The following is a 26209-nucleotide window of genomic DNA, read 5'->3' as shown; positions in this document are numbered from 1 at the left end:
TTTTAATAAAATAAGGTCTTGATGCGTGCTTAATCATCCAGGTAAGTAAATCCCAAAAGGTTGATTCTGTTCATCTGGACATTTTCAGTTGGAGAAACGTTTCGTCACTCATCCAAGTGACTTCTTCAGTCTCAGCTGACTGAAGGTTTCCCCAACCTTATAAACAGTACATTTGCATAGTGAAGGAAATTAGCACCACTGAATGAACAAAGTGCTGGGGGGTTAGTTCCATGATTGTTAGTATGCAAATTCTTATGACCATTGATCAATGACAACTAATCAAAGCCTACTGATTAATGGCCATGAGTACCATTCACAGAAAGTGGGGAATGGCTACAATCACAGCATTGTAGGATGGCGAAAGATGTAGTACCCTTGGGCCCCCCTTCTCGATTCAGAGATGGTCAGCATCCTGGCAGCCCGATGGACAAAGCTGTCTCTCAGTCTGTGTGTTCTGGCCCGGAGGCTCTTCAGTATCCTTCCTGATGGCAGCAAACTGAAGACGCTGCTGAAGGGATGAGTGGAGTCCCCTGTAATGGAGAGGACCTTCCAGATGAGGCAGGTGCAGCTGCTCTCACTACCCGTTGTCATTTTTTCCTGCAGGACCCAGTGCAGGAGTCATACCACACAGTGATGCAGCTGGTGAGGATACTCTCAACTGTGCCTCTGTAGAAGGTGCTCATAATGGGGGTTGAATCTCTTGTGCTTCTCAGTTTGCAGAGGAAGTAGAGTCGCTGTTGGTCTTCTCCACATTTAGGGACAGGTTGTTGTTGCTGTACCACTCTGCCAGATGGTTAACTTCACCCCTGTAGTAGATCTCGTCGTGGGTCAGCAGAGTGAAGAGAAGGGGGCTCAACACACATCCTTGGGGAGCCCCAGTATTCAGTGTTCTTGGGCAGGAGGTGTTGCTGTCGACCCGTACTATCTGCTGTCTTCCTGTCAAGAAATCTAGCAGCCAGTTATACAGCAAGGTGCTGATCCCCAGCAGATCCAGTTTGTCAATGAGTTGCTGGGGAATGATGATGCTGAAGGCTGAACTGAAGTCTATGACATATGAGTCTCTAGTGTTCAGATGTGTGAGGGCTGAGTGAGGGGCAGTTGAAATTCCATCATCGGTTGAGCGTTTTGACCGGTATGCAAACTCAAATGGATCCAGGTTGGGGGAAAGCGATAATTTGATTTGATGCATGACTAACCGTTCAAAGCACTTCATAATGATGGAGGTGAGTTTGACAGGACGGTAGTCCTTAAAGCAGGAGGTAGATGACTTCTTGGGTACAGTAATGATGGTGGAGGCTTTGAGGCTTTGAGGCATGTGGGAACGGCGGCCTGACCCTAGTGATGTGTTAAAGATGTCTGTGAAGACATTTGTGAGTTCCATAGCATAGTCCGTCAGTGCTCGTCCAAGGATGTTATCAGGACCTGGAGCTTTGCGTGTACTGATTTTGGCAAGGGATCTCCACACACTGTCTGGGGATTTGTTCACCACGGTCTGCAGAGTGGGATTGTAGTCTGTGATGGTTTGTATTCCTTGTCACTGCCTCCAAGTATCTCTGCTGTCGCTGAAGCTTTGCTGTAGCTGATGCCACGTGACAAGTTTGCCCTTGCTGTTCTTTGGCTCACCTAATTCCCGGCTCTGAAGGCTTGCATTTTTCAACCTTAGGAGCATTTAAACCTGACCTGTGAGCCATGGTTTCTGATTGGCCCGGACAGTGATAGTCCTGGTGTCACGACCTGCAGGATCGGCAAGGTGCTGATCAGAATCTCTCCACTCCTAGCCCTCCTTCTCTTCTCTTTTTCCCTCTCTCCTTCTCTCCCCTGTTTTGCAGGGGCGGAACTCATGGCGGCTTCACGCCCTCGGTCCACGCCTTCCTGGATTGGGAACACCTGGGCCTCATCAGACCAGCTGGTATATTAGAAGGAGGAGATCAGCTGTTCAACGCTGGATTGTTGGGAAGGCTCTAGTCAGTACACGTCTAGCTCAAGTTTCCTGTGCCTCCGTCTCAGAGACTTAACGAGTGTTTCTTTGTTCCTAGATTCCCCGGACCCGTCCCCGTGTTTCCCCGTGTGGAGTGTGGAAGGAGTGACTGGTCGCTAGCGGAGAAGAGAGAGGTTGAACTGAGCACTTGTGTGATTTCCCCGTTTTCCCTGGAGCCCTGGACCCCTGCCCCTCACGTCTTGTATATAGCACTAACCCCACACTGTCTGTACATACACTTGGTGAAGATCTGTAAATAAACCGTCTCTGTTTAAACGCTACTCAGGAGTCCTGCGAGTGGATCCTCTAAGCAACCCGTGACACCTGGCAATAACAGTTTCTGTATATTCCTGAAAGTCTGTGGTGTTGTCGTGTGTGGCAGCCTGTGGTGGAAAAGCAGTCTTGCAGTGCCTCTGAGGACCCTTCTGGCCACACCTGTACCTGCTTACGAACTGGTTAGGTGACTTTGACCAGGGGCCTGTGGGAACCCATGGCACACCTAAGTTTCTGCCTGTAGTACTGACCCTTATGCAAAATAGGTAGAATTAAGACACAGTTCCAAAAGCAAACACAACTGATCAGTGCTGAGAGTGGTCCTGTTGCTGAGGTTGGGGTGATCCTGTAATCTCTTATGAACTACCTCCAACGCTTCTATGACTGGGATGCAAGTGAAGACAGATGTAACATCTGTCTCTCACTGTACATGTACTGTTTATAAAATTAGAGAAACATAACCTGCACAAACAAAATAATTTGCAGGACAAATGTTTGACATCAATTTTGTTTGATTCCATTAATATGGGGGGGCTGGTTGACCTCTGATGACCTCTAGAAATTTTTGTTAATATCTTTAAAATGATAGCGGCACAAACAAAATTTTTTGCAGCACAAACAAGCACAAACGTAGCACAAACGTTTGACATCAATTTTCTTTGATTTGGGTAATGTGGGTGGGCTGGTTGACCTTTTGACCTTTACCTTTTCATTAATATCTTTAAAACAGAAGCAGCACAAATGACAATTTTAGCAGCACAAACCAGCACAAACATAGCACAACTGATTGACACCAATTTTGTTTGATTCCATTAATATGGGGGGGCTGGTTGACCTTTGATGACCTCTAGAAATTTTTATTAATATCTTTAAAATGATAGCAGCACAAACGAAAATTTTTGCAGCACAAACCAGCACAAACGTTTGATACCACTTTTGTTGGATTCGGGTAATGTGGGGGGGCTGGTTGACCTCTGATGACCTCTAGAAATTTTTATTAATATCTTTAAAATGATAGCAGTACAAACAAAAAAATTTTCAGCACAAACCAGCACAAACGTAGCACAAACGTTTGATACCACTTTTGTTGGATTTGAAGAAGGTGGGGGGGCCAACTTCACTCACATGTTTTATCTAAATATCTTTTTAGCTGTGGTTAGTTGGATGTCAGTCTTATGTTACAGCAGCTGTGTCGAGCTCGAGCTGCGAGTCATATTTTCGGCGCTACGTTGTAGTGAGATAAGTTTGTGGGTGTTTTGTGCAGCTTCGGCTGTCTTTTTAATTGCTCGCTGGTTAGCTAGCGTGAGCTATAAGCTAACAGCTAGCCTGGTTAAACAAGCTAGAGTTCAACGCACATGCAAACAGCTCGTCTCTACTGCTATAACTGTTAAAACAGAAGGCAATACTGCGACTGACAGGGTTTATTACGTGAAACAGCAGCTTGTTTAGTTTAATCAGTCTGCATTAAGCTGGGCAAACACTGTGCGATTTTTTTCAGTCACGTTATTCCGCTCCTGCTCAAACTGTACAATTAAATCGCAGGGGTTAGAAGTTCATAGGTCACGATGCAGGGTCTCACACTATACAGCCTGATGCTCTGATGCGACCTGAGTGCTCAAACTGTGCGTCCATAACATGAAGCTTATCATACAAAATCTGTCCCTCGCTCGCCCTCTCTGTCTTTCACTCACACAGACACACACATGATCAACTTTGCTAAATTACTAATGAAAAACATTGACCAGGCAGCTGTGATTGAGCAGCAATGTCCATCCAACTCTTTTCATGGTTGTAGTAGTCGTGATAATTTTGTGAGGCCACATTGAAAAGCCTCGGATATGGAAGCGTAGAGCTGCCACCCAGGCAAAAGAAAAATAGAGCTATATCACGCTATAACATAAAAAGTATATTATTATTGTTCTAACAATATACCTTTCACGTTTGAACAATATAATATCACGTTATTACAATATACAGAATTATCACGTTTGTACAATATTATTGTACAAACGTGATATTATATTGTTCAAACGTGAAAGGTATATTGCACGAACATGAAAAGTATATTGTTAGAACAAAAAACTTTTCACGTTATAACGTAATATAGCTCTATTTTTCTTTTGCCTGGGTGGCAGCTCTACGCTTACGTGCTCAGATGAGCTTGCCAAAGTTCTACAAGTTGTGCCTCCATGTCTTGTGTCCAGATCACACGCTGCACTGCCGTGCTGCTCCACCTTTTCACTTTCATTTCTGTGTTTGTGTATGCGCAGTGTGAGAGGCTGCGTTGAGGGGCGACAGGATTTCAAACAGGTTTGATTATCTTGCGACCATACGATTGATGATTGGGAGCTGGTCGTGAGGTGTTACTGCTTTTCGTTACCCCATGTATACTACACGATGCACACACGATTAAGGCAAAACTTGGGCCGATCCCCAAAACGGTTGCGCAACTGAAAAATCGGCTCAAAGTGGGCCACAAATCGCACAGTGTATGGCCAGCTTTTGGAGGCTAGCTCCAAACAAACATCTGCAGCTTGGCAGTGTATACAGCACTATAATGACCAGACCTAATTCTTTTGAAAACCATACATCTTTCCACAGGTCTCCACTTCATCAGACATCACCTAGATACAGAGCTGGATGAGGCCAGCACGACCCACCTCTCGTGGCGGACCCCTTGGTCCCTTATTGGTCCATCTTCCGTGCCATGGTATAGATTGTTAATACATTATGGGCTGGTTAGGAGATATTCCCCATATAGCTGGTGCTGGTGGAGTCAGCTGTTGTTGTTTTGCTAGCGCAGCTGCTACTGCTTCTTGCATCCAAGTTTCCAAGTTCATAGTTGTTACCACCATTTGCTTGGCCTTTTCCATTGTTTTGTTAATTTCCTTTTGTGCCACCTGGTATTTCAGAAATCTTTTATTTAACTGTTTTATTTCTTCCTCTTCATGATCCTCATTTTTCCTGTGTGCACATAATGCTGGTTATCCATCCATAGGCAGTCTGCCACGAAACCCATTCATCCAGGCTTTCCTGCTTCCTAGTTGCTGTTCACATTCAAATCCCCATAGTGTTTCATTTCATCTGAGGCCCCCCATATGATCCCAAAGCTTAGCTGCATTCTGTAAATATTTTGGAAATGACTCAATCAATCAATCAATTAATGTATTTATAAGCACATAAAAAAACACAGGTTGACCAAAGTACAAAGTGTTAGGTATTTTAGTACCATGGGAGCATTTACTGGATATTGTTTTATAGTGACATTATGCAGGAAAACTCTGTCATTCAATAAGGCCCCTTTGTTTTAGTTATTTTTCTCTTTGACCCAAGAATTGATGTGTGAGAATCACAGGCTGGTACAAGGTTGAAATACCACAGAGATCACTCCCTCAGCTACATTAGTTTCTAAATCTCTTAGGAGACGCCTGTTGAAGGCCAGATGGTTTGTTTCAGAAATTCACTAATGAAAGAACTCTTTATTTCGTGCCTTGAAAATATGTCGCTGAGATAATCACAATTGTATCTGAACTAATAAACTATACAAAGGATGCTTCTTCACCCAAGGGCAGGAAGACGCTCCCTTATCTTGGTCTGTACTGGTTTAAACTGATAATCTGCTGTCTCATGAATTTTACCCTCTATATAAAACTGTTGTACTTGTGAATAAAGTTGAGTCACTTTGGGAAGACAACCTGAAGCAGTCTCTGTTTTCTTGTTCTCCCAAGCTGCTCCCGAGCTCGTACTAACACGCTGAATGGCATGCTTGAATGTTACTTGAGAATATATTTGACTGTGTTACAGACTAAGGGACATTCTCTGCTGACAGGTGAAGGTACATTCTCTGCTGATAGACGTCCACGCCTCGAAGGAAGTCGATCCACGGATTAGGCCCTGGAAACCGTTTCCTTCAATTTTGGTGTCAGAAGTGGGATCCTGACGAAGGTAGGCACGTGTCTTTTTATTTTTATAAGACTGTGTTATGCCTTTCTCAGTGATCCACATAGAAACGGGATACGCTGACGAGGCCTTCTTCAGTGGCCCACATAGTAACAAGTGGGATACGCTGAGGAGCCTTTGTTAGTGGCCCACGTAGAAACACAGGAAGTTGCCTGTTGTTTTGTAAATTAAAGCAGAAAGGACACAGGAAGTTGCCTGCTGTCATAAAACTAAGAAGTTGCTCACCAGCAGAAAGGACACAGAAGTTGCCTGGGGTCATAAAACGAGAAGTTGCTCGTTAAAAAGTGAGAAGTTGCTCACTAAAAAGATAAAATTGCTAGCAAAAAATCAAGTAACCTCAGGTGTGCCACAGCAAAAAAAAAACTAACTTAAATCCTTCAAGCGTCTAAACCCCTCTGGAAATCACTGACCATGGGTCAGAATAATTCAAAGACCTTAGACGGGTCCGATAAAAAATCCTACAGCCTTTGTTTCTGCATTACAGAGAAGTACCAGATACCACCACTTGGGTGGGCCTGATTATAGATATATATTATGTCAACGAATTCCAGGTGTGACTGAATCTCAGCTTATTGAAGAAGTAGAGGAACTAGACCCTAAAAATGACCAAGCAGCTAACACCACCTCGTTTTTGTGGATAAACGATGACAAAATCACAGCCTTTTTTCAAAATTTAAAGAAATTTCTGCTCACAATGTCTAGAGATAAAATTGATTTAAATGCAGTAACCATGTGCAAGCAAAAGCCAGATGAATCCATTCTAGTTTTTATGAAACGTTTCACGCACTGCTGGACTAATGAGGCATGCATGCCTGACGGGGGAAATGACCAGATTTTCATAACAACATTCTTAAACAATATTCATCCAGAATGTTCACAACTATTGAAGCTGACTGCCACTGATAATCTCTATGACATGAAAATAAAGAACTTTATCACACTTGTCAAAACAAAAGCTGGTGCAGATCTTTTTCCCAACAGCACGAAGGCTAAAAGTGTTAAGATGATGTTGAATTTTGATGTTGAAGGTTCAGAGGAAAGTGAAAAAATGATGTATGCAGGGGCCCCGCCCCCTCAACAAGCGCAGCAGGGAGATTTCAGAAGGAGAGATAGGAATGGAGATGTATGTTTTTATTGTGGAAAAATAGGACACTGGAGGAGGGAATGCAAATCAGCAGCACGTGGGTCTCGACCACAAAACACAGGACCAGCTCCTGCCACTAGGCGTCAGCAGAGCTCTTACAGACAAGGTAACTGGCAACGCAGACAGGAATCACATCAAAATAATGGCCCCTTTGCACTTAGGCAGCAACCTTATAATCCACATTTTAATCCCCACCCATATGATAACGAAAGGCTGGACCGACAATAGGGAGGCCCAGGTGAGGATGAGGGACAGTGTGAAGCACTACACACAATGCTGCATTTGCAATTGTCTCGTAACACAGAAAGCTTGCCCATGTTAGATATAGAGATAGATGAAAAGATTTATTCCTTTTTAGTTGACAGTGGAGCCACTAAAAGTTCACTGTCTGGAAAATTCTATAGTGGGCCTGTTTCCTCTGTGTGCATCAACACCATGGGAATAAACGGAACTCTAGTGCAATGCCCCAAAACTCATTCTCTAAAGACACGCTGGGGCCCAAACCAGATGAAATCACATATCATCCATTCATAATTATTCCAACTCGCCTGTGAATCTATTAGGCAGAGATTTAATGGCAAAAATGAACTTGTGTATTTCATTTAACACAAAGGGTGAAATGTTTGCAGATACTGATAACAGCTATGTTTTCTCTGCCCTATGCACCGACACCATGGAGAAGGAACAGCCTCTGTGTCAGCTGGACGCCTCAGCAGAGAATGAACTCAATATCCATCTGACTGGTACCCCACGTCACACACTGTGCCAAACACGTGTACAGACACCACTACCAGGTAACCCCATGCCTGGAAGCCACATATTTGTTTCTCTCACACTGTTTCAACAACATGATAACTGCTCACACCAGTGAAGGCCAAACAGTGGTTTTGTCACATAACTCAGACGTGGGCTATGACATTACTGCACCATGTCGACACGTAGATCTAACCTACCCCATACACTGTACTATCTCTGCTGTCACATTGCCAGCTGAATATCAAAACATGACATTATGGTCAAGAGGTGAGAATGATGTAGGATTTATTGACTGTACACCTTATCACGCTCAGCTGAAACACAACAAGCCGGTATATGTCAAGCAATATCCCATTTCCGCTGAAAAAGCCGCAGCCTTAGACATCATCATAGGAGATTTATTGACAGCTGGAGTAATAAAGCCCACAGTATCTCCATATAATACTCCTGTCAATCCTGTGCCAAAGCCTAACAAACCTGGCGTATGGTGTTTCACACAAGACTTAAGGCAAATTAATGCAGTCATTCTGCCTCTGCCACCTCTCGTCCCAGACGTTCCCAGCATACTGACAGCTATTCCAGCAACAGCTACACATTTTACTGTGGTGGATTTGTGCTCCGCCTTTTTCTCAGTACCTGTGCATGAGGACACACAGCCGATATTTGCTTTTACACATAGAGATAAGCAGTACACATGGACTCGCTTACCCCAAGGCATGGTAGACAGCCCTGCGGCTTTCTCAATGGTGGTACGTGCTACCCTGGACGGCTTCATTCCTCCAGAGGGCTGTACCCTGATACAGTACGTGGATGATCTCCTCCTCTGTGCTGAAAGTGAAAAACTATGTCAAACTGCCACACACATGCTACTCCAGCACCTCCAACAGACTGGCCACAAAGCGTCAGCAAAGAAAATGCAGTACTGTCAGACTTCTGTTCAATATTTGGGATTTACACTGTCTCACGGACAACGTTCCATGACTACAGACAGGGTCAAAGCTGTGACCTCTGTCCCTAAGCCCCTACACAGAAGGAAATGCTGTCTTTCCTAGGCATGGTGAACTATTGCAGACAGTGGATACCAGACTGTTCTTTTCATGACCACATTCTGCGTGAATGCTGCAAAAAAGACAAGCCTCCTCGAATACTGTGGTCAACAGAAATGACTGCCTCTTTCAATGCATTACAGGGAGCGCTGACCTCCGCCCCTTGTTTGGGTCTGCCTGACTACCACTTACCGTTCCACCTGTACGTCACAGAGAACGGCACAACCTGTGCAGGTGTACTGGCCCAAGAGCATGGCTGTGGCTACCGTCCAGTAGCCTTCTACTCAAAGGTGCTGCCAGCAGTAGTTCAGGGGATGCCGGCCTGCCTGAGAGCAGTAGCGGCTTGCTCTATCATGATAAGGGACTGCGAGAAGCTCACACTCTCACATGACACTATTCTACACACCAATCACCAGGTCACGACCATTCTAGCAAACATAACTACACAACATATGACCGCACAACGTCGCTCAGGTTATGAAGCTACACTGACTTCAACAGCAAATCTCACTATAAAAGCAAGCAGCACACCCAATTCGCCAGCACACTTACTTATTCGTATGCTGTGTTCCTCTGACCGACAGGATGGTTCAGACGAGCCTGACGTTCATGATTGTATGACACGTATACAGGAATCCACAGCACCACGCCCAGACTTAGAGCAGACACCAATCCCAGACTCAGTCATTGTTTATGTGGACGGGTCCTGTTCAAAACCAAATGACAACTCATTTCTTTGTGGCTATTCGGTGGTGACATTGCCTGACATCATACTAGAGGCTCACTCATTACCATTTCACTCAGCACAAAAAGCAGAGCTCATGGCTTTAATACGCGCCTGTGAGCTACATGTGGATAAGCGTGTGACAATTTACACTGATAGCCGTTATGCATTCGGTGTGGTGCATGACTTTGGCACATTGTGGAGACAAAGAGGATTCACATCTGCTGATGGAAAATCAATCGCTAATTCTGATCTTGTTCAAAGACTTTTGCAGGCTATACAGCTGCCATCGGCAATTGCAGTTGTTAAACGAAGGGGCACAGCACGGCTGACACAGACGAAGCAGTGGGAAATGCTCTTGCAGACGTAACCGCGAAAGCAGCTGCTGCCTCACAGCAACCACCCAGAAAGGAAGTATTATCTTTGCCTTTACAGCTGCCACTTGTCACACTCCCAGACTATTTAGAAACAAATGTTGCCTAAAATTCTAATCAAGAGCAAGACCTCTGCCTCAGAATATACACTACGGAAAAAGTAAATAAGAGCGCAGGGCAAGCTAGCGAGACAGAAGTTAAGCTCTCCTTTTAACATGGACCTCCCCCACTCTCATTCAGATCTGGCGTTTGGAATTATTTTGGTTTTCATGTGACGTATGACCCTGAAGGTAAGCGAGTCATGGACTAAAGTAAAACAGTATGTTGGATGTGCCACGCAATGCTCAATTACATGGGTGGGAACTAGTGTGTTAGCGCAGTTAGCTCGTTAACGTGTTGGCCGTCTAGCCCCATGCATGGGGCGATCGGCGGTAGCTTGTTAACGGAGATTTGCCGTGTTGTGGCGTTAAGGTCATTTCAACGAGATTAACCTGAAAGCACTAGTGGGAACACAACGAATATGACTGCACATTTACGCCGACATCATCCTAGTGCAAAGACAAAAACAACAAGCATGCTACTAACTTTAGCCGAGTCATTTAGACAGCTGTTAGCACATGATTCTCCTTATGCTGCTGAGAATATAGCCCAGAAGAAGCGGATAGTATAGCTTTTATTTTGGAAAGAGACATTTCTCTGTAATAAACTCTCTTTTCCAAAGATGAGTGATTCCTCAATCAGATACAGGGCTCGCAAAATCGCTAGGCCGACGTCCCGGGACTAGCGATTTTTTCAGTCGGTTTACCAAAATCTATCTCTGCCCTGCCCGTCGGGCTATTGTAGGAAGGAAAAATATATGTCAATGCTTTTGCATTCTTTCAGAAATGTAGCTGGGTAATTATGTCATTGGCATCGGTGAGCCACTGTCAATATGTGACATATTGCAATCGCGTTTGAATTTGCGCTTGTTTTTTGCTTTCACTTTGCAATCGTGCGAACTGTGTATAGAGAGCGACAGCACTGATCTGTGAGTGATGATAATTTGTGCACCAATTCCTCTGACATCGTCTTATTAATCGTTAGCTTACTATGCAAACATGACAAGTGAAATCTCATGCAGCAAGCTTAAACATGTGAGAGGTTGATCGCGCAGAGAATCGCTGAGCTTATGTGAGTGCGTGTGTAAAAGCAGCACGATATATATTTTAGTTCTGCTGAGCCAAATAAGACAGGTCAGGGTGAAGAAGTGACAGCCAAAGAAAAGCTTACCGCAAAACGGAGAAGGTATGACAAATCAGACTATAAGGCAAAAAGAAAGTGCAGCTTTATGGTTTCATGGACAAAAGAATTTCTGTGGCTGCGATATGACGAGCTAAATAACCAGGGCTGCACATAAGTGGTCCGCAGGTGCGCATTCGCTGTCAAAATAAAAAACACGCACAAGGGTTAGGGTTAAATTTAAAAACTGTACTTTTGAGTTAAAATATATATTTATAATTTTAATAAATGACAAATTAAAAAGGCATGAACATTTTTTTGTATCGAAAAAATATCGAACCGTGACACCAAAGTATCGAACCGAACCGAACCGTGAATTTTGTGTATCGTTGCACCCCTAATATATATATATATATATATAAATCTATACATACTCTGAAAAGAGCAGACACAGTCTGGAAGGAACCACCCTTCTTCTTACCACCCTTCTTGCCACCACCACCAGCAGCCTCTGTTTTCATAAACAGTAAATTTCATTACTGGAATTGAAAAAATATTTTTCACTGTATAATTTTAGCCTGCAGTATGCACATTGTAGCTATCTGTACTGGACATGGGAGTTTGTGAGCACTTTTTTTTCTTACCTTCAGCTCCAGCATGGGCTGCATACAGGAAGCCCAGCAGTTTGTTTGAAGACTTCTGGTAGAGCTGAACAACTGAGTCATTCAGTGGGTCCTTGTTCTTGTCCAGCCAGCCAGTGATATTGTAGTCCACTGTACCAGCATAGTGAACCAGGGCGAAGTGTGCCTCAGCCTTGCCCTTTCCAGGCTTTGGTTTCTCAAATGCTTTGGTCTTGCCAAGATGCTGATCGTGCAGCTTGTTCTTGAAAGTTGTGTCAGAGGCCTTGGGGAACATGCACTCCTCTTCAAGGATGGAGAAGATGCCCATTGGCTGAGAAAATGGCACATGTCATATTAAAATTTCAACAGAGATAACATATGCAACCACACGTACATTTCTTCCAGAGCAGCTGTTTACCTTCTCAATAAGCTCAATGCAGGCAGCCAAGTCCATACCGAAGTCAATGAACTCCCATTGAATGCCTTCTTTCTTGTACTCCTCTTGCTCCAGGACAAACATGTGATGGTTGAAAAACTGTTGCAGTTTTTCATTGGTGAAGTTGATGCAGAGTTGCTCCAAGCTGTTGAACTGTAATAGTACAAACATGTCTAACTTCATGGCAATAAAGTCTTTAAAGTTTAAGAAATGTGGTGAAATGTTTCAAGTGCTCACATCAAAGATCTCAAACCCAGCGATATCCAGCACTCCAATGAAGAACTGTCTGGGCTGCTTTGTGTCCAGCATCTCATTGATGCGGATAACCATCCACAAGAACATTTTCTCATAGATAGATTTGCACAGAGCCGAGACAGCATTGTTGACCTGGCAAACAAGAATTTATAATTATACAAAACCATATGAATACAGCTATAATGTTTATAATTATAATATGATTATACAAGTCTCCCTTTTTTAAATTACCTGTGGGACGGTCTGACCTTTGGTCACCATCTCATTGCCAACCTTGACTCTTGGGTAGCACAAAGCTTTCAGCATATCAGCCGAGTTCAGGCCCAGTAGGTACGCAATCTTGTCAGCCACTGTTGGATTAAAACAAATCATTGTAATACCTAATAAATACAAATACTTCAAACATTTCTCCATTATAGAAATTTTTCACAATACCCTCAGTGCCATCAGGTTCAGCCTGCTCTTCACGCTGCTTCTGCTTGAATTTCATGTTGCCATGATGCATCACAGCACCAGTCAGCTTGTAGATGCTTAACTTCTCATCACCACTAAAGCCCAAGATGTCAATAGCAGTCTGTAAGAAAAAAATGAAATCAGCTATCAATAAATAAAACAAAAGAAGATATTTATGGTTAAGTATAAGATTCTGTGTCAAATGTGATTTTACATCTGTTGCAATGAACTCCTCCACATCATTGATGCTCTTGACAGTGATTTCACCCTGACTGATCATTGGATAGTCATAAGGGTTAGTTGTGATCAGAAGAGCCTCTGAAAGGAGAAATGAAGTTAACTTGTTTTTTGCTTAGAATGTGATTTTAATGGTTTTAAATTTTAAATTTAGGTGTCCTGTCAACATACCCAGAAGCTCAGGCTTGTGGCCTGTCATCAGCTGATAGAAGATATGGTAGCTCCTCTCAGCAGACAACTGGAAGGTGACACGGGACTTCTCCAGCAGATCTAAGGACAACAGATTAATTTTGACACTGTAGACATGAGACATCACAGTCAAAACTGCAAAATGGATCATGCATGCATTCATTTCCTTGGCTGTCATTGGGCGTGTTTGAAACTTTTTTCAGTTCTGTTTCTTTACTTATAACGTGCTTCACAGTATACCTTATTATACTTTAAATGTTTTTGTGAAGTTGCAATATGTTCCTACTTACACACATGATAACTACTGGGTTACAGCATATAACTTATATATACACTGTTCATGCATCTGTGCGTTCCACCAAAACAGACAATATTACTTCTTCTGAAATTAAGTGACTCATCTTTTTATGTGCTGTAAAATAACTAAACAGATCTGTTACATAATATTTAGGGTTTTTTTTGGTTGGTTTGGGGGGGGGGGGGCATTCTGGACTTATCAGTTTGATTCTCATTCCCCAGAGCTTGAATACATTTAAGTGACTAATTAAATATAATTTCTGTCACAGATAATGGTAATTTGCACTGTGGTTCAAACTTACATGTTTCAATATCAGCTGAAGACAGCTTGCCAGATGTGCCAAAGTGAATCCTGATGAATTTACCCTACACGGGTAGATCTTTATTAATATTGCCTTTCATGAGAGCAAGTAGTAAAAAGCTCATTTACATCAACTCGTTTTAATCACTTACAAAACGAGAGGAGTTGTCATTCCTCACAGTCTTGGCATTACCGTAGGCCTCCAACAGAGGGTTGGCAGCAACAATCTGATCCTCAAGAGAGCCCTGCAAGAATATATTGTTTTTATGTGAGCTGATCTTCCAAAATTGATTTTCTTTTTCTGTCACAAAGACTTTGATGCAGAATAAAAAATCTACCTGCATTTTGCCAGCTGTTGGCTCAGCCTTCTTAGCTCCAAGAGCTGCAATTGTTGCAAAGTACTGGATGACACGTTTGGTGTTGACAGTCTTTCCTGCACCGGATTCTCCACTGGGGTTTAGGGGACACATTGTTAAAATGCCTTTATATAGTTTTTATATATTTTGCATACAGTTTTTATTATACTCACGTAATCAGGACAGACTGGTTCTCACGATCTAAAAGAAAAACATACAAGCATGTCTTGAATAATCTTAGGATTCATTTATTTCCTATCACTTATAAGTAGCTATGTGCTAAGAAATTTTTTTTTCACACAATGATTAATGGTCATCTCTTTAAGTAGAAGTCCTAAATGCATTTAAAGGCTTTAATAGGGAATTGAGCTTACCAGTGAGCATGAACTGATAGGCATTGTCAGAGATGGAGAAGATGTGGGGTGGAGCCTCAATCCTCTTCTTTCCTCTGTATGCTGCTACACATGTAGCATCATATACAGGAAGCCACTTGTAGGGATTGACGACAACGCAGAACAACCCAGAGTAGGTCTGTATCATAGAGAATAAATATCATTTAAACATTTACAGATCAGCATGATACTTTCCTCTCACACACAGTAATGTGAAAACTTACGTAGATCATCCATGATGCATAACGCTCTTTGAGGTTAAACAACACAGATGGCTCATTAAGGTGGGTCATCATGGCCATGTCCTCCATCTTATCAAACTTTGGAGGGTTCCTAGGGTGGATTTCATCCTCCTTTACAGTGACCGTCTGAATAGAAAATTAAGATCACTTAGAAAAAATCAGCTTTCAAAGTTCGGCACTATATATTTGACAAATAGATAAAGTACATTGATAATTCATCTACCTTTCCTCCGTCTGTCTCAACAGTGGCTTTACCACCCTCCTTCTTGGTAAGTTTCCCCTTGACATACATCTCATCAGTATCAGTCACAAAGAAGGCCGTCTTGGCATCAAATGGAGCAGTCTGGGCCTCAATCCTCTCCTTTTCTGGCTTGCGGAGGTAAATGGCCGCCGCGCCATACTGCGCCATCTCCGCGTCTGTGCTCATGGTGGCACTTTACTAGAGACTGAAAATATGATGGATTGACACATAAATCATTTACTGTACTTATTATACAAACCATAATTGACATCCATTCTTTTTGATTTGTGGATTTTACCTCAGCTGATGCAAACAGAACTTCCTTGGTATCCTGTGTATGTCAAGGTGCTATAAAATAAGTAAACGTATATCAATGGACATTTTACTCTTCGGTTTAAGAATCCATTCAAAATGCAAAATTTTCAGTGTGAATAAAAAAAAAACTAACTCAACACTTAAAAGTGTAAAATATAAACTTAATGAGAGCATATAACACACAGTAGATAAAACATGATAGCTGAATCTTTTACTGTACTCACCCGTCTTAGATGCCTGTCAGTTAGAGCAAATGTCCAGAGCTGCTGCTTTTATACACAACGGCTCTGCTTCCTCAGCATTTACACTCTCCTTAGTTTGGTCATGAATGTCTGACACCTTGCTTCTTGATACTGATATGGTCAAAAATAAATGAATTATCTTGCTTCATTTACTGCATATGTAACCCCTCTTTTCTAATACAACATACTTTCAAATATAAACAATTCAGCTGTTTTCCTTAGTGAAAAAGATGTTGCGAATGTATTGTGTTTTATTTGGTATATTTCTTTAAGTGATTATGCTCCTAAATATGGAAAATATGAGAAATGTTAACAATATAGTTAGTGGTAAATTAAAATAGTGCTCTGCATGGTTTGGGGATTATTCATTCTAATAACTCTTGAAGATAAATGGATATTAATTTGATACAGTTTATACTAAGCTTGTGTGTGTGTCCAACTATCTTTGATATTTTGATAGCCAGTTTTAAACTTCTAGTGCCACTGGTGTATAATTACAGGACATAAAAATCGTCAGACTTTCTGTTATTGCCAGAAGGGTGTTATATATAGCTACTGGAAACATAATATTAAAAAATGTATTACTATAAAATAGTTTGTTATAAATACATTTAATTTCTGTGCAGATAGAAGTGAGCGCACAGCTTTTAGCTTACAATTTTGATAAACTAATAAATGATATATTCTTACAGGAAGGGAAAATTTGGGATCATAGAAAGGATTAGCTTTTATTTCCAAAGCTTGCACAAACTTGGCTTAATGTTTGCTATCTTTCTAGCAGAACATGAGATACTATCGTGGTCAAAAATAAATCCAGCAAAGGACAGGAGGAGTGGTTTGTGGTTGGCAAAAAAAGGCAGATATAATTATTTTTCAAAAACACAGAAGTACCCAGAAGTACCTATACCTATTGGTAAGGTAAGTCCATGGTCAAATATCAAATGCAGTATGTTGTGTGTTTTCACTGTAATTCCAAGGGCCAGGTGAAATTGCAACAAAACTGCAGAGCAGACACACAGCATTACAACCAAAAATGGAAACACTTTTTGATCTGCTTTTTATTTAGCCCAGTGCTTTGCTAGGTGTACAGTATTAAGTGTCTTACTTCTTACTTACTAATATCTTAATACTTTTGTGAAAATACTATCGTAGTCCATATCGAGTCATAGATGAGTTTCTTTTGCTTGCACTTCTATCTGGACAAGTGCACTGAAATTTCTTAATTGTGATGGAGCTACTAACTCTCTCATTAGAGAGAGCTAGTGATGAGTACTGTCTGATCACTTAGACATCTATGGATGCCACTAACATGCACAAAACCCCCCAATTTAATTAACAATTCTACACATGAAGTGTCTGTGATCCCTTCACCATTCACAAAGCCTTAAACTCTAATGAGACAAGGATAAGATCCCTTTACTATGATGAATGACAAATCAAGCACTCTGCCCAAACGAGAGGTCTGATAACATTATCCGTGGCTTCTCCAGAACCTTTCACATGTGTCTCAAGTGCTCAGGATGAAACTGCAGTCATTTGCATAATGCACAGAGTGCCAAATGGTGGGCATCATCCTCAGCCTCTCTGGTAGGGTCTATGCCAGCATGCTGCAGAGTGTGTCTTGTAGTTGAACCTTTAATTCAGGATGAATCCTAGTCATGGAACACTGGACCTGATATTTGTGCCCTTTTTGCTATTCTTTTTATCCACATAACTTCATTATTATTCTCTTCTGTCACACCTTGCTATCCTGTTGTAGAGGTGAATAAAGTGTCAGGCAGGAACATGATTTTGAACCTGGAAATCAAAAGGATGATCCTGAATGTTGTCAGTACATATGCCCCACAAGTTGGATGTCAGTTAGAAAAGAAAAAAGAATTCTGGAGTAAGTTGGATAAAGTGGTAGAGAGTGTTCCTGGGGAGAGAGTGGTGATTGTATCAGGCTTTGACAAATAAAAATGAGCAGAGGTGATTAGGTGGTGTTGGGTAGGTATGGTATTAAGTAGTGAAATGCAGAAGAGCAGATGGTAGTGGGCTTTGTAAAAAAAATGGAAAGGGCTGTTGTGAACAGATATTTCAAGGAGAGGGATGACCATAGGGTGACATTAAAGAGCAGAGGAAAGGTGCACACAGGTGGAGTACATCCTGTGCATAAGGTGTAATTTGAAGAAGACTCCAAGGTGGTGTCAGGGGAGTAGTTTTAGTTTTTGGCACTGCATCTCATACTACTTGGGTTCCTCAAGTAATTAGTCTACGTCCAGCCAAGAATTTCAAACCCTCTTCTACTCTTCAATTTAATGTGGGGATTGTTGGTCCCCACAAGTATAGTAGTATGCCAATTTCCTGTCCTCACAAAAATGTCTAAACATGTACACACAAACACACTCTCTCTCTCACTCACACACACACACACACACACAGACACACACACACAAACGCGCGTGTATAGATAGATGTGCTGTGGGGGAGATATCAGATTTTGTTAAAGGTCTGTCCACATTTTCAGTTGAGGTAAGCTGTACTGCATGATCCGAAATAGAAAGGCACCAACAAGTGTGGCCTTATATGTGAGTGAGCATTACAGTATTATATCAGTGACACTGTTTTATGGTGACTTGCACTGCCTTAAACTCAACTTGCATTTTTACAAGCGAACTGGATTTTGGTCCGTCTTTTTTACTGCTTTGCCTTTCTCAAAAGTAAATGCATACCAGAGTTGTATATATAGAGCAGTGCAGCTACAAATACTATCCTGAAAAAATATGTGATGTTATTATGGCAGTTTTTGAATATACCTATTAAAGTTTGGTACGATATATTTGGACATTTTAATATAAACACATATATACAGCTCTGTCTGAAGGAATATTTTTATAACTGTAAATAGATTGGATGTAAAAGGTCAATCTCAGGCATTATCAGTTTTTGACTGTGAATTTGTGGTAATATTTAGCCTAAAATGTTTAACCTGCTAAAGATGCAAAATGGCATATTGTTCTACAGAGAAGTTTTTAATTACCCACCCAAAGCACTGAATTCAATTGTTTCAAAAACTTCCATGGCAACACATGTTTAAAATCAAGCACATAGGCATGCAGTCTTCTTTTCCAATCATTTATTGCAGAACGGGTCTCTCTCAGGAGCTCAGTGAATTCCAACATGGCAGCATTATAGAATACCACCTGTGCAACAAGTCCAGTAGTGAAATTTCCTTGTTTCTAAATATTCTACATTCAACTGTTAGTGGTGTTATAATGAAGTGGAAGTGATTAGGAACCACAGCAGCTCAGCGATGTGTTGGTAAGTGACATAAATTAATAAAGCAGGGTCTTGCATAGTGTACAGCAGTGTTGGTCAAGTTACTTTCCCCCCAAAAAGTAATCCTGTTACTTTACTGATTACTTATTTTCAAAAGTAATTAATTAATATTTAGTTACTTTTTAAAAACACAATTTACAACCTGAATAGATAATAAAGCAATAGATCTGTCAGCCCAATTCTACTTTTTCTATATTCATCATAAAAAATGTAATCAAATGGAAAAGTCTCTTTTTAAAACTTGTTTTATTCATTTTAATCTTTTAACTTTATGCATCAAGCAAAAAATAAATTATATGCAACATTCTCTGACTGGAAGAAATTTGTTTAACATTTAAACATATTTTTTGCACATTCCAGCATATAAAATAAAATAGGTTTTTGTGTTTACACTCAGTCGTTCTAATAAATGAAAGGTTTTTTTTTTTTTTTTAAACATTATGTTTATTGACTTTTATATCACAGAACAAGCAAAGAATAATAGTACAGTTAACATGAGATTTATATTAAAGAACATAGTCCCCAAAACAAACAAATATAAATTAAAAGAAACAACGATAATAATAAAAATAAATAAATAATAAAATAAAACAAAACCGATGCACAGCATGGGTAAAACAAACAAAGCAAGACGCGAACGAAAAATAAAAACAACAAAAACAAAGAAACAGATAACAAAGAAAACAACAACAAAAAAACAAAAAAACAAACAAAAAGAAAACCACACACACACAAAGAAACCCAAAACTCAGCACCAAGTATCACTTTCTAAATTAATTCCCTTCATAATGTCTCAGAAACTCAGTTAAAGGTAAGCATATTTCTTCAAAATCTACTCCCTTTCCTCTGACAATATAAGTAAGTCGTTCCAATACAATACATGATGCCATCTCCTTCACCCACATATGACTTGAGGGTACATCCACTTTCTTCCAATACAAAGATATTAAGCGCCTAGCTTGCAGGAGGCCAAAGTCAATTAATTTTAGCTGTCTGGTGCTAAAGTCACAGTTCTTTGGATATATACCCAACACACACATTTTTGCTTCAACAGGTATATTTACTCCAACAATCTTAGATAAAGTTTGCGTGATTAATTTCCAGTACTGTTGTAATTTTGGACAGCTCCATACACAGTGGAGCAGAGTGCCCTTCTCGTCTAAACATTTACTGCAGCTATCTGGGATGACAGGCAACCAGCGATTCAGTTTGACTGGGGTTATGTAAGTTCTCATCAACCACTTATATTGGAGGAGTTTCATCCTTGTATTAATTGATTGTCTTTGGGCTTTTAAACATGCAGTTTCCCAGTCCACCTCCTGTATCTCCTCTTGGATGTCAGCCCTCCATGCGTCCAACTTGTCAGTGGCAGATTCCTTATCATGTGTTAACAAAGCTGTATAAACTGAAGAGATATGGCCTCTGCCCACTGGCTTTTGAAGTATGACATTCTCCAAGTGTGATAATGGTGGCTCAGATACAATCTGTTTATATTTTGACATAATGAAATGTTTAACTTGTAGATATTTAAAAAAATGTTTTTTGGGGATGTTGTATATTTGGCATAGCTGATCAAATGTAAGAAGGTTGCCATCCTTATAAAGATCTGCCACCTTCTGTACACCTTTATCTGCCCAGATTTTGAAACCCCCATCAGCTCTTCCTGCTTTAAAACATGTGTTGCCGCAAATAAGTGAAAAACAAGAGATAGAAGACTTATCTCCCATATACTGATGGGCCCTATACCAAACATCTATTGTGTTTTTTTAAAAAGGGTTATTTGTCTTTTTTTTTAAATTGTTCAGGCTTGCAGAATATAAATACAGATTTAACTGAAGATTTGTTACTGATGTTTGTTCAATTTGTAACCAGGCCGGTGGTGTCTCAGTGGAAAAGTAGAACATGGCTGAGCGCAGTTGTGCAGACCAGTAATACAGTCTAAGATTAGGGAGTTGTAACCCCCCTCTTTCATATGGTAGGTACAACAAGCGAAGTCTTAGTCTAGGTTTTTTATTATTCCAAATAAATCTATTAAAGATACCGTTTAGTTTACCAAAGAATTCTTTAGGAAGGGGCAGAGGAAGTGACTGGAAGAGATATAAAAATTTGGGCAATATATTCATTTTAATCATGTTTATACGGCCAATCACTGATATGGGCATTGTCATCCATTTATTTAGAGATTCCTCCACTTCACTAATCAGAGGATCATAGTTTGTTGCTACAATGGTATCAATGTCTGGGGTGATTTTAACTCCAAGATACACAAATCCTTCTTTTGCATTAATAAACGGGGTTTGTTTAATAGGATTTAGCCTTTCATCCTTTTTCAGAAATAGGATTGAGGATTTTGAATCATTTATATTATAGCCAGAGAATTGTCCGAATAACTCCATTTGTTGCATTAATTTTGGTATACTAATGGACAGCCTAGTCAGAAAAACTATCAGGTCATCAGCATACAGAGCCAATCTATGCTCCTGATCTCCTAACTGGACACCAAATATGTCAGCTCTCATTCTAATTGTCATCGCCAGGGGTTCTATAGCTAAGATAAATAGCATTGGAGATAATGGACACCCCTGGCGAGTGGAACGCTCCAATGTAATAGGGTTAGAAACTATGTTATTTGTTAAAACACAAGCTTCGGGATTTGTATACAAAAATTTGACCCATTTGAGAAAATTGTTTCCAAATCCATATCTTGGGAGAAGAGTAAATAAATATGACCACTCTATCCTGTCAAAAGCTTGACGAGCGTCAAGTGATAATAATGCTGTACCTTTAGCATCAAATTTCTCGTGAATTATATTTAGAACCGTTCTTATATTGTGAAACCCTTGACGTTTTGGCACAAAGCCATTTTGATCATTATAAACTAAATGTGATATATAGGGGTCTAATCTCCTTGCTAAAACTTTACAAAGTATTTTAGTGTCAACCCACATCAGACTTATTGGTCTAAATCAGGGGTGTCAAACTCAAATACACAGTGGGCCAAAATTCAAAACTGGAACAAAGTCGCGGGCTAACGTTAATATTTATTGAAATATATTTATTCCTCCAGATATAAGAATGAATCTTTTCTTATGGACTCAAACACGTTTTGCTGAAAAACTGAATATGGAACAAGCAAAGCTTAATACTAAACAATATATATATATTAGCTGTATAATACCAGTAGGCCAGCTCTGATAGTAATTTGGTATGGCTTCGCGGGCCAAATGTAAGTAGGCTGCGGGCCAAATTTGGCCCGCGGGCCAGAGTTTGACACCTATGGTCTAAATGATGAACGCTCTGCAGGGGGTTTGCCAGGTTTCAGTATCAAAGTAATCATTGCCTGTCTCAGAGTGGGTGAGAGAGCTTCATTTTGATACGCTTCTTCATACATGTTAAAAAGTGGAATTAACAATTTGTCTTGGAAAGTTTTATAAAATTCAATCGGAAAGCCATCCGGCCCAGGTGCTTTACCACTGTTAATGCTTTTGATAGCCTGTGATAGGGCTGGGCGATATGGCCTAAAATCAATATCATGATAAATTGAGCAGTTAACCTCGATAACGATAAATGGACGATAACCACCCCAAGTGCCAAAAAAAACAAACGTTTTTTTTTGTTTTTTTTTTGATGGGGCTGTGGCAGGCAGCATAGTTCCTCCAGTTAATTTGATAATATTATTCCCCCTAGACCTATTCATTGCAATTATATTATTAGCACTTTAAAGGACTGTAAAATGTCACTGAAAATAAATGAAGACAATAGTAGTAAGTACTTTTAGTGGTTAAGATTTATTAACTGGACAAAATAAAAAGTGTAGGATACAATATGTAACCATGCTCTCTAAAAAATGTATATCCCTTGTAAACAAAATAGTTTAATAATAAATATTATTTATTAAGAGGTTGGTTGTGTTACCTTGACTTGACGCAACAGTCTTTTTGCAGAGTTTACATTTAACAATTTTTTGATCAATATCATCCTTGTTGAATCCAAAATGTTGCCAAACGATTGATGATGCATTTTTTTTGTTAACAAGCGTCTCCTCTTCCTCCTCCACCAGCTCTACCTCCGTCGCTGCTGCTTCAACATTTAAATCGTCCTCCATTTGTTCACCCGTGTCTCGTCTTGTTACAGGTAGTAGAGTCATGTGACTCCACCCCGTCAAGTCTGTAACGTAGCACAGCGTCTTAAAGGGACATGAACATCGCCAACCTGCACATGCCTTTCCTTTTTTTTTTAAAATACCGAATTTACCGACATGGGCAAAATGACGTCGATGAGAGTCATCAATTTCGGTAACGATAAATTTTTGATATATCGCCCAGCCCTAGCCTGTGATATCTCTTCAGTAGTTAGATGTCTGTCTAATTCCTGCTTTGTGTTTTCTGTTAGCGTCTGAAACTGAAGTTGATCTAAGAATATGTCCTGTTCTTCTGAGGTTTGAGCACATTCTGATTTATACAATTTTTCATAAAATTCTCTAAAGCTGTCATTAATTTCCAATGGATCTACTGTTACATTCCCTGAGGAGGTCTTTATACTATTAATTGCTCTTTCACTCTGCATTTTCTTAATTCTCCATGCCAAAAGTCTACCTGCTTTCTCTCCTTGGTCGTAATAAGATTGCTTCAGCCACATTAGACTTTTTGCTGCTGCATCAGATGATAATTTATTATATTCAGTTCTCAGACGTAGCAACTCACTTTGTTTTGTTGAGTCATCGCTAACGTTTAAGTCTAATTCCAAAGATTTAATCTGTTTATCCAGGGTTTCCATTCGCTTTCTTTGCTGTTTATTCTTTGTACTCGTAAAGCTAAGAATTTCACCTCTAATATATGCCTTGAATCCTTCCCATCTCACTGAGGCACAAGTTTGATCTGTATTTAACTCAAAGTAATTTTCGATTTTCTCCTCTACAAATTTAACAAATTCAGGATTCTGCAGCCATTTTGTTTGAAACCGCCAGTGAGGGGGGTTATGGATAAACTTTCCTAGATGGATACTCAGTGAGATAGCTGCATGATCACTGATCACTATGCTATCATACTGACACTGTTTGATCCTTGATAAAAGTTCTCTTGAGACAAGAAAGTAATCTATACGTGAGCGGGATTTATGTATACTTGAATGACAGGGGAATTCTATTTTATCAGGATTTTGTTCTCTCCACACTTCTACCAAGTTGATATCTGATATAAATCGATTTATCAGTTGTCTAGTTTGTGCTTTATATGTATCTGAACCTGTTGAGCGATCCATACTCGGATTGAGAGTACAGTTAAAGGCTCCTCCAATTATATACAGTCCTTGCAAAGCAGATACAGTAAGAAACAGATCTTCAAAAAATTTGGGCTCATTTTCATTTGGGCCATAGAGACTCACCAAGTTTAAAGTAATAGAAAGGATGGTACCCTGAGTGATTACGTACCTAACAGCAGGGTCTTTTATTATGTTCGTCATTTGGAATGGTATGCTTCTATGAATCGAAATAATTACACCTCTTGCATAGTTATTGTATGATGCGTGGATCACCTGGCCAGGCCATCTGTTCCTCACAGACTTTAGTTCACAGTCTGTCAGATGTGTTTCTTGAAGAAAAACTATTTTTGATTTCAATTGCTTGATCCTGCTTATAACCTGTTTCAGTCTGATTAGTTTCCTGAGACCCCGGACATTCCAACTAGTGACTTTTATGTCAGAGATATTGCGGGTGTTTAGTTGGTCCATACTTTTCATTCTGTAATATTAAGACAACAACACGTGATGCTGATGTTGAGTAAACAAAAGTGACAAGTAAACTATGAATAAAATAAAATAGAGAAATAAATAGTGAAAAAAAACCCTGGCATTGACCCATAACACTTAAAGTCCTCCCCCCCCCTCCCCTTAAACTAGGGGCTGTGCTATTCCACTGCAAAGGGGAATAGCTGAACTATAAGAACCCAACCCAACTAAAGCAACAGTGGCGTCCGTCAACCATGCATACACCATATTCAAACATAACATAAACATAACAAACCCATATGTGTTAACATATCAGACTAGCCACTAAATTAGAATAATTCCATGACAGTGTCCTTTTTGTAACTTACAGAATCCCACTTGAAAGGATAAAAGTTAACCAAAGTAGGTAACATTGTTGTGTTCAAGAGGGAGAAAGAGAGAAAAAGGAAAAACAAACAAACAAAAAATTACGTTTGTAGTGGCGTTATTAAAACGTAATGGAAAATTTTCAAGCTCTAAAAAAGAAGAAAAAAAAAAACTTCCTGTGTCCAATAACATGGCAAGTCAATGAGTAGCAAAAAGCCAAATATTATAACTGAGCGAAAATACAGATTTTTACAGCTCGTCTATTAGTTATGAGCAGCTGATTCTGCAGTTCAGGGAGTGAAACGCTCACCACTACAGTTAGTCCTGTCCAGTGTGTCTACGGTGGAAATCCTTGGCCTCCTTTGGAGATGAAAACAGGCGTATCTTCTCATCGTGGAGGATCCTCATCTTGCATGGATTATATTGAAAACCGCGGAACACTCCTTCGTCGGCAAACACTTTTCTGATCGCGTTGAACTCGGTTCGCTGCCGGATGGTCTCAGCTGAGAAATCTTGGGCAAAAAAGAGTTTGTTTCCATCGTGCTCGATGTTACTGTGTTTTGTGGAGCAGAAAACAAACTCCCGATCTTGGAAGTTCAGGAATCGGATAAGGACAGCTCTGTGTTGGTTTGGCTTTGGAGGTGCTAGGGTGTGGTGGGCCCTCTCAATAATGAACGATCTGTCGGTCTCAAGCCAGCGCGGTAACACCTCCCTTATAAACTCCAGCAGTGGCCGCTGACCCTCGGTGCCCT

General features: G+C 40.4%; 1 protein-coding gene across 1 annotated transcript; it reads right to left on the bottom strand.

The window, feature by feature from the left end:
* Positions 1 to 709: 709 nt before the first annotated feature.
* Positions 710 to 16112, bottom strand: LOC120739222 (myosin heavy chain, fast skeletal muscle-like). Its single transcript, XM_040040920.1, has 20 exons — positions 16032 to 16112; positions 15791 to 15840; positions 15475 to 15697; positions 15234 to 15377; positions 14992 to 15148; positions 14791 to 14818; positions 14600 to 14711; positions 14414 to 14506; positions 14263 to 14326; positions 13646 to 13744; positions 13452 to 13555; positions 13220 to 13358; positions 13016 to 13134; positions 12767 to 12916; positions 12512 to 12682; positions 12118 to 12424; positions 11908 to 11984; positions 1973 to 2094; positions 1681 to 1906; positions 710 to 1492 (listed from the first exon to the last, which is right to left on the bottom strand). Exons 3-20 carry the CDS (start codon positions 15676 to 15678, stop codon positions 710 to 712), a joined length of 3099 nt encoding a protein of 1032 aa, XP_039896854.1. The 5' UTR covers positions 15679 to 15697; positions 15791 to 15840; positions 16032 to 16112.
* Positions 16113 to 26209: the final 10097 nt, after the last annotated feature.

Source organism: Simochromis diagramma, unplaced genomic scaffold, assembly GCF_900408965.1.
Source record: "Simochromis diagramma unplaced genomic scaffold, fSimDia1.1 OVJJ01000321.1, whole genome shotgun sequence".
Classification (NCBI taxonomy): Eukaryota; Metazoa; Chordata; class Actinopteri; order Cichliformes; family Cichlidae; genus Simochromis; species Simochromis diagramma.
The sequence above is the reverse complement of the archived record's forward strand: the minus strand, read 5'-3'. Positions and strand labels throughout refer to the sequence as shown.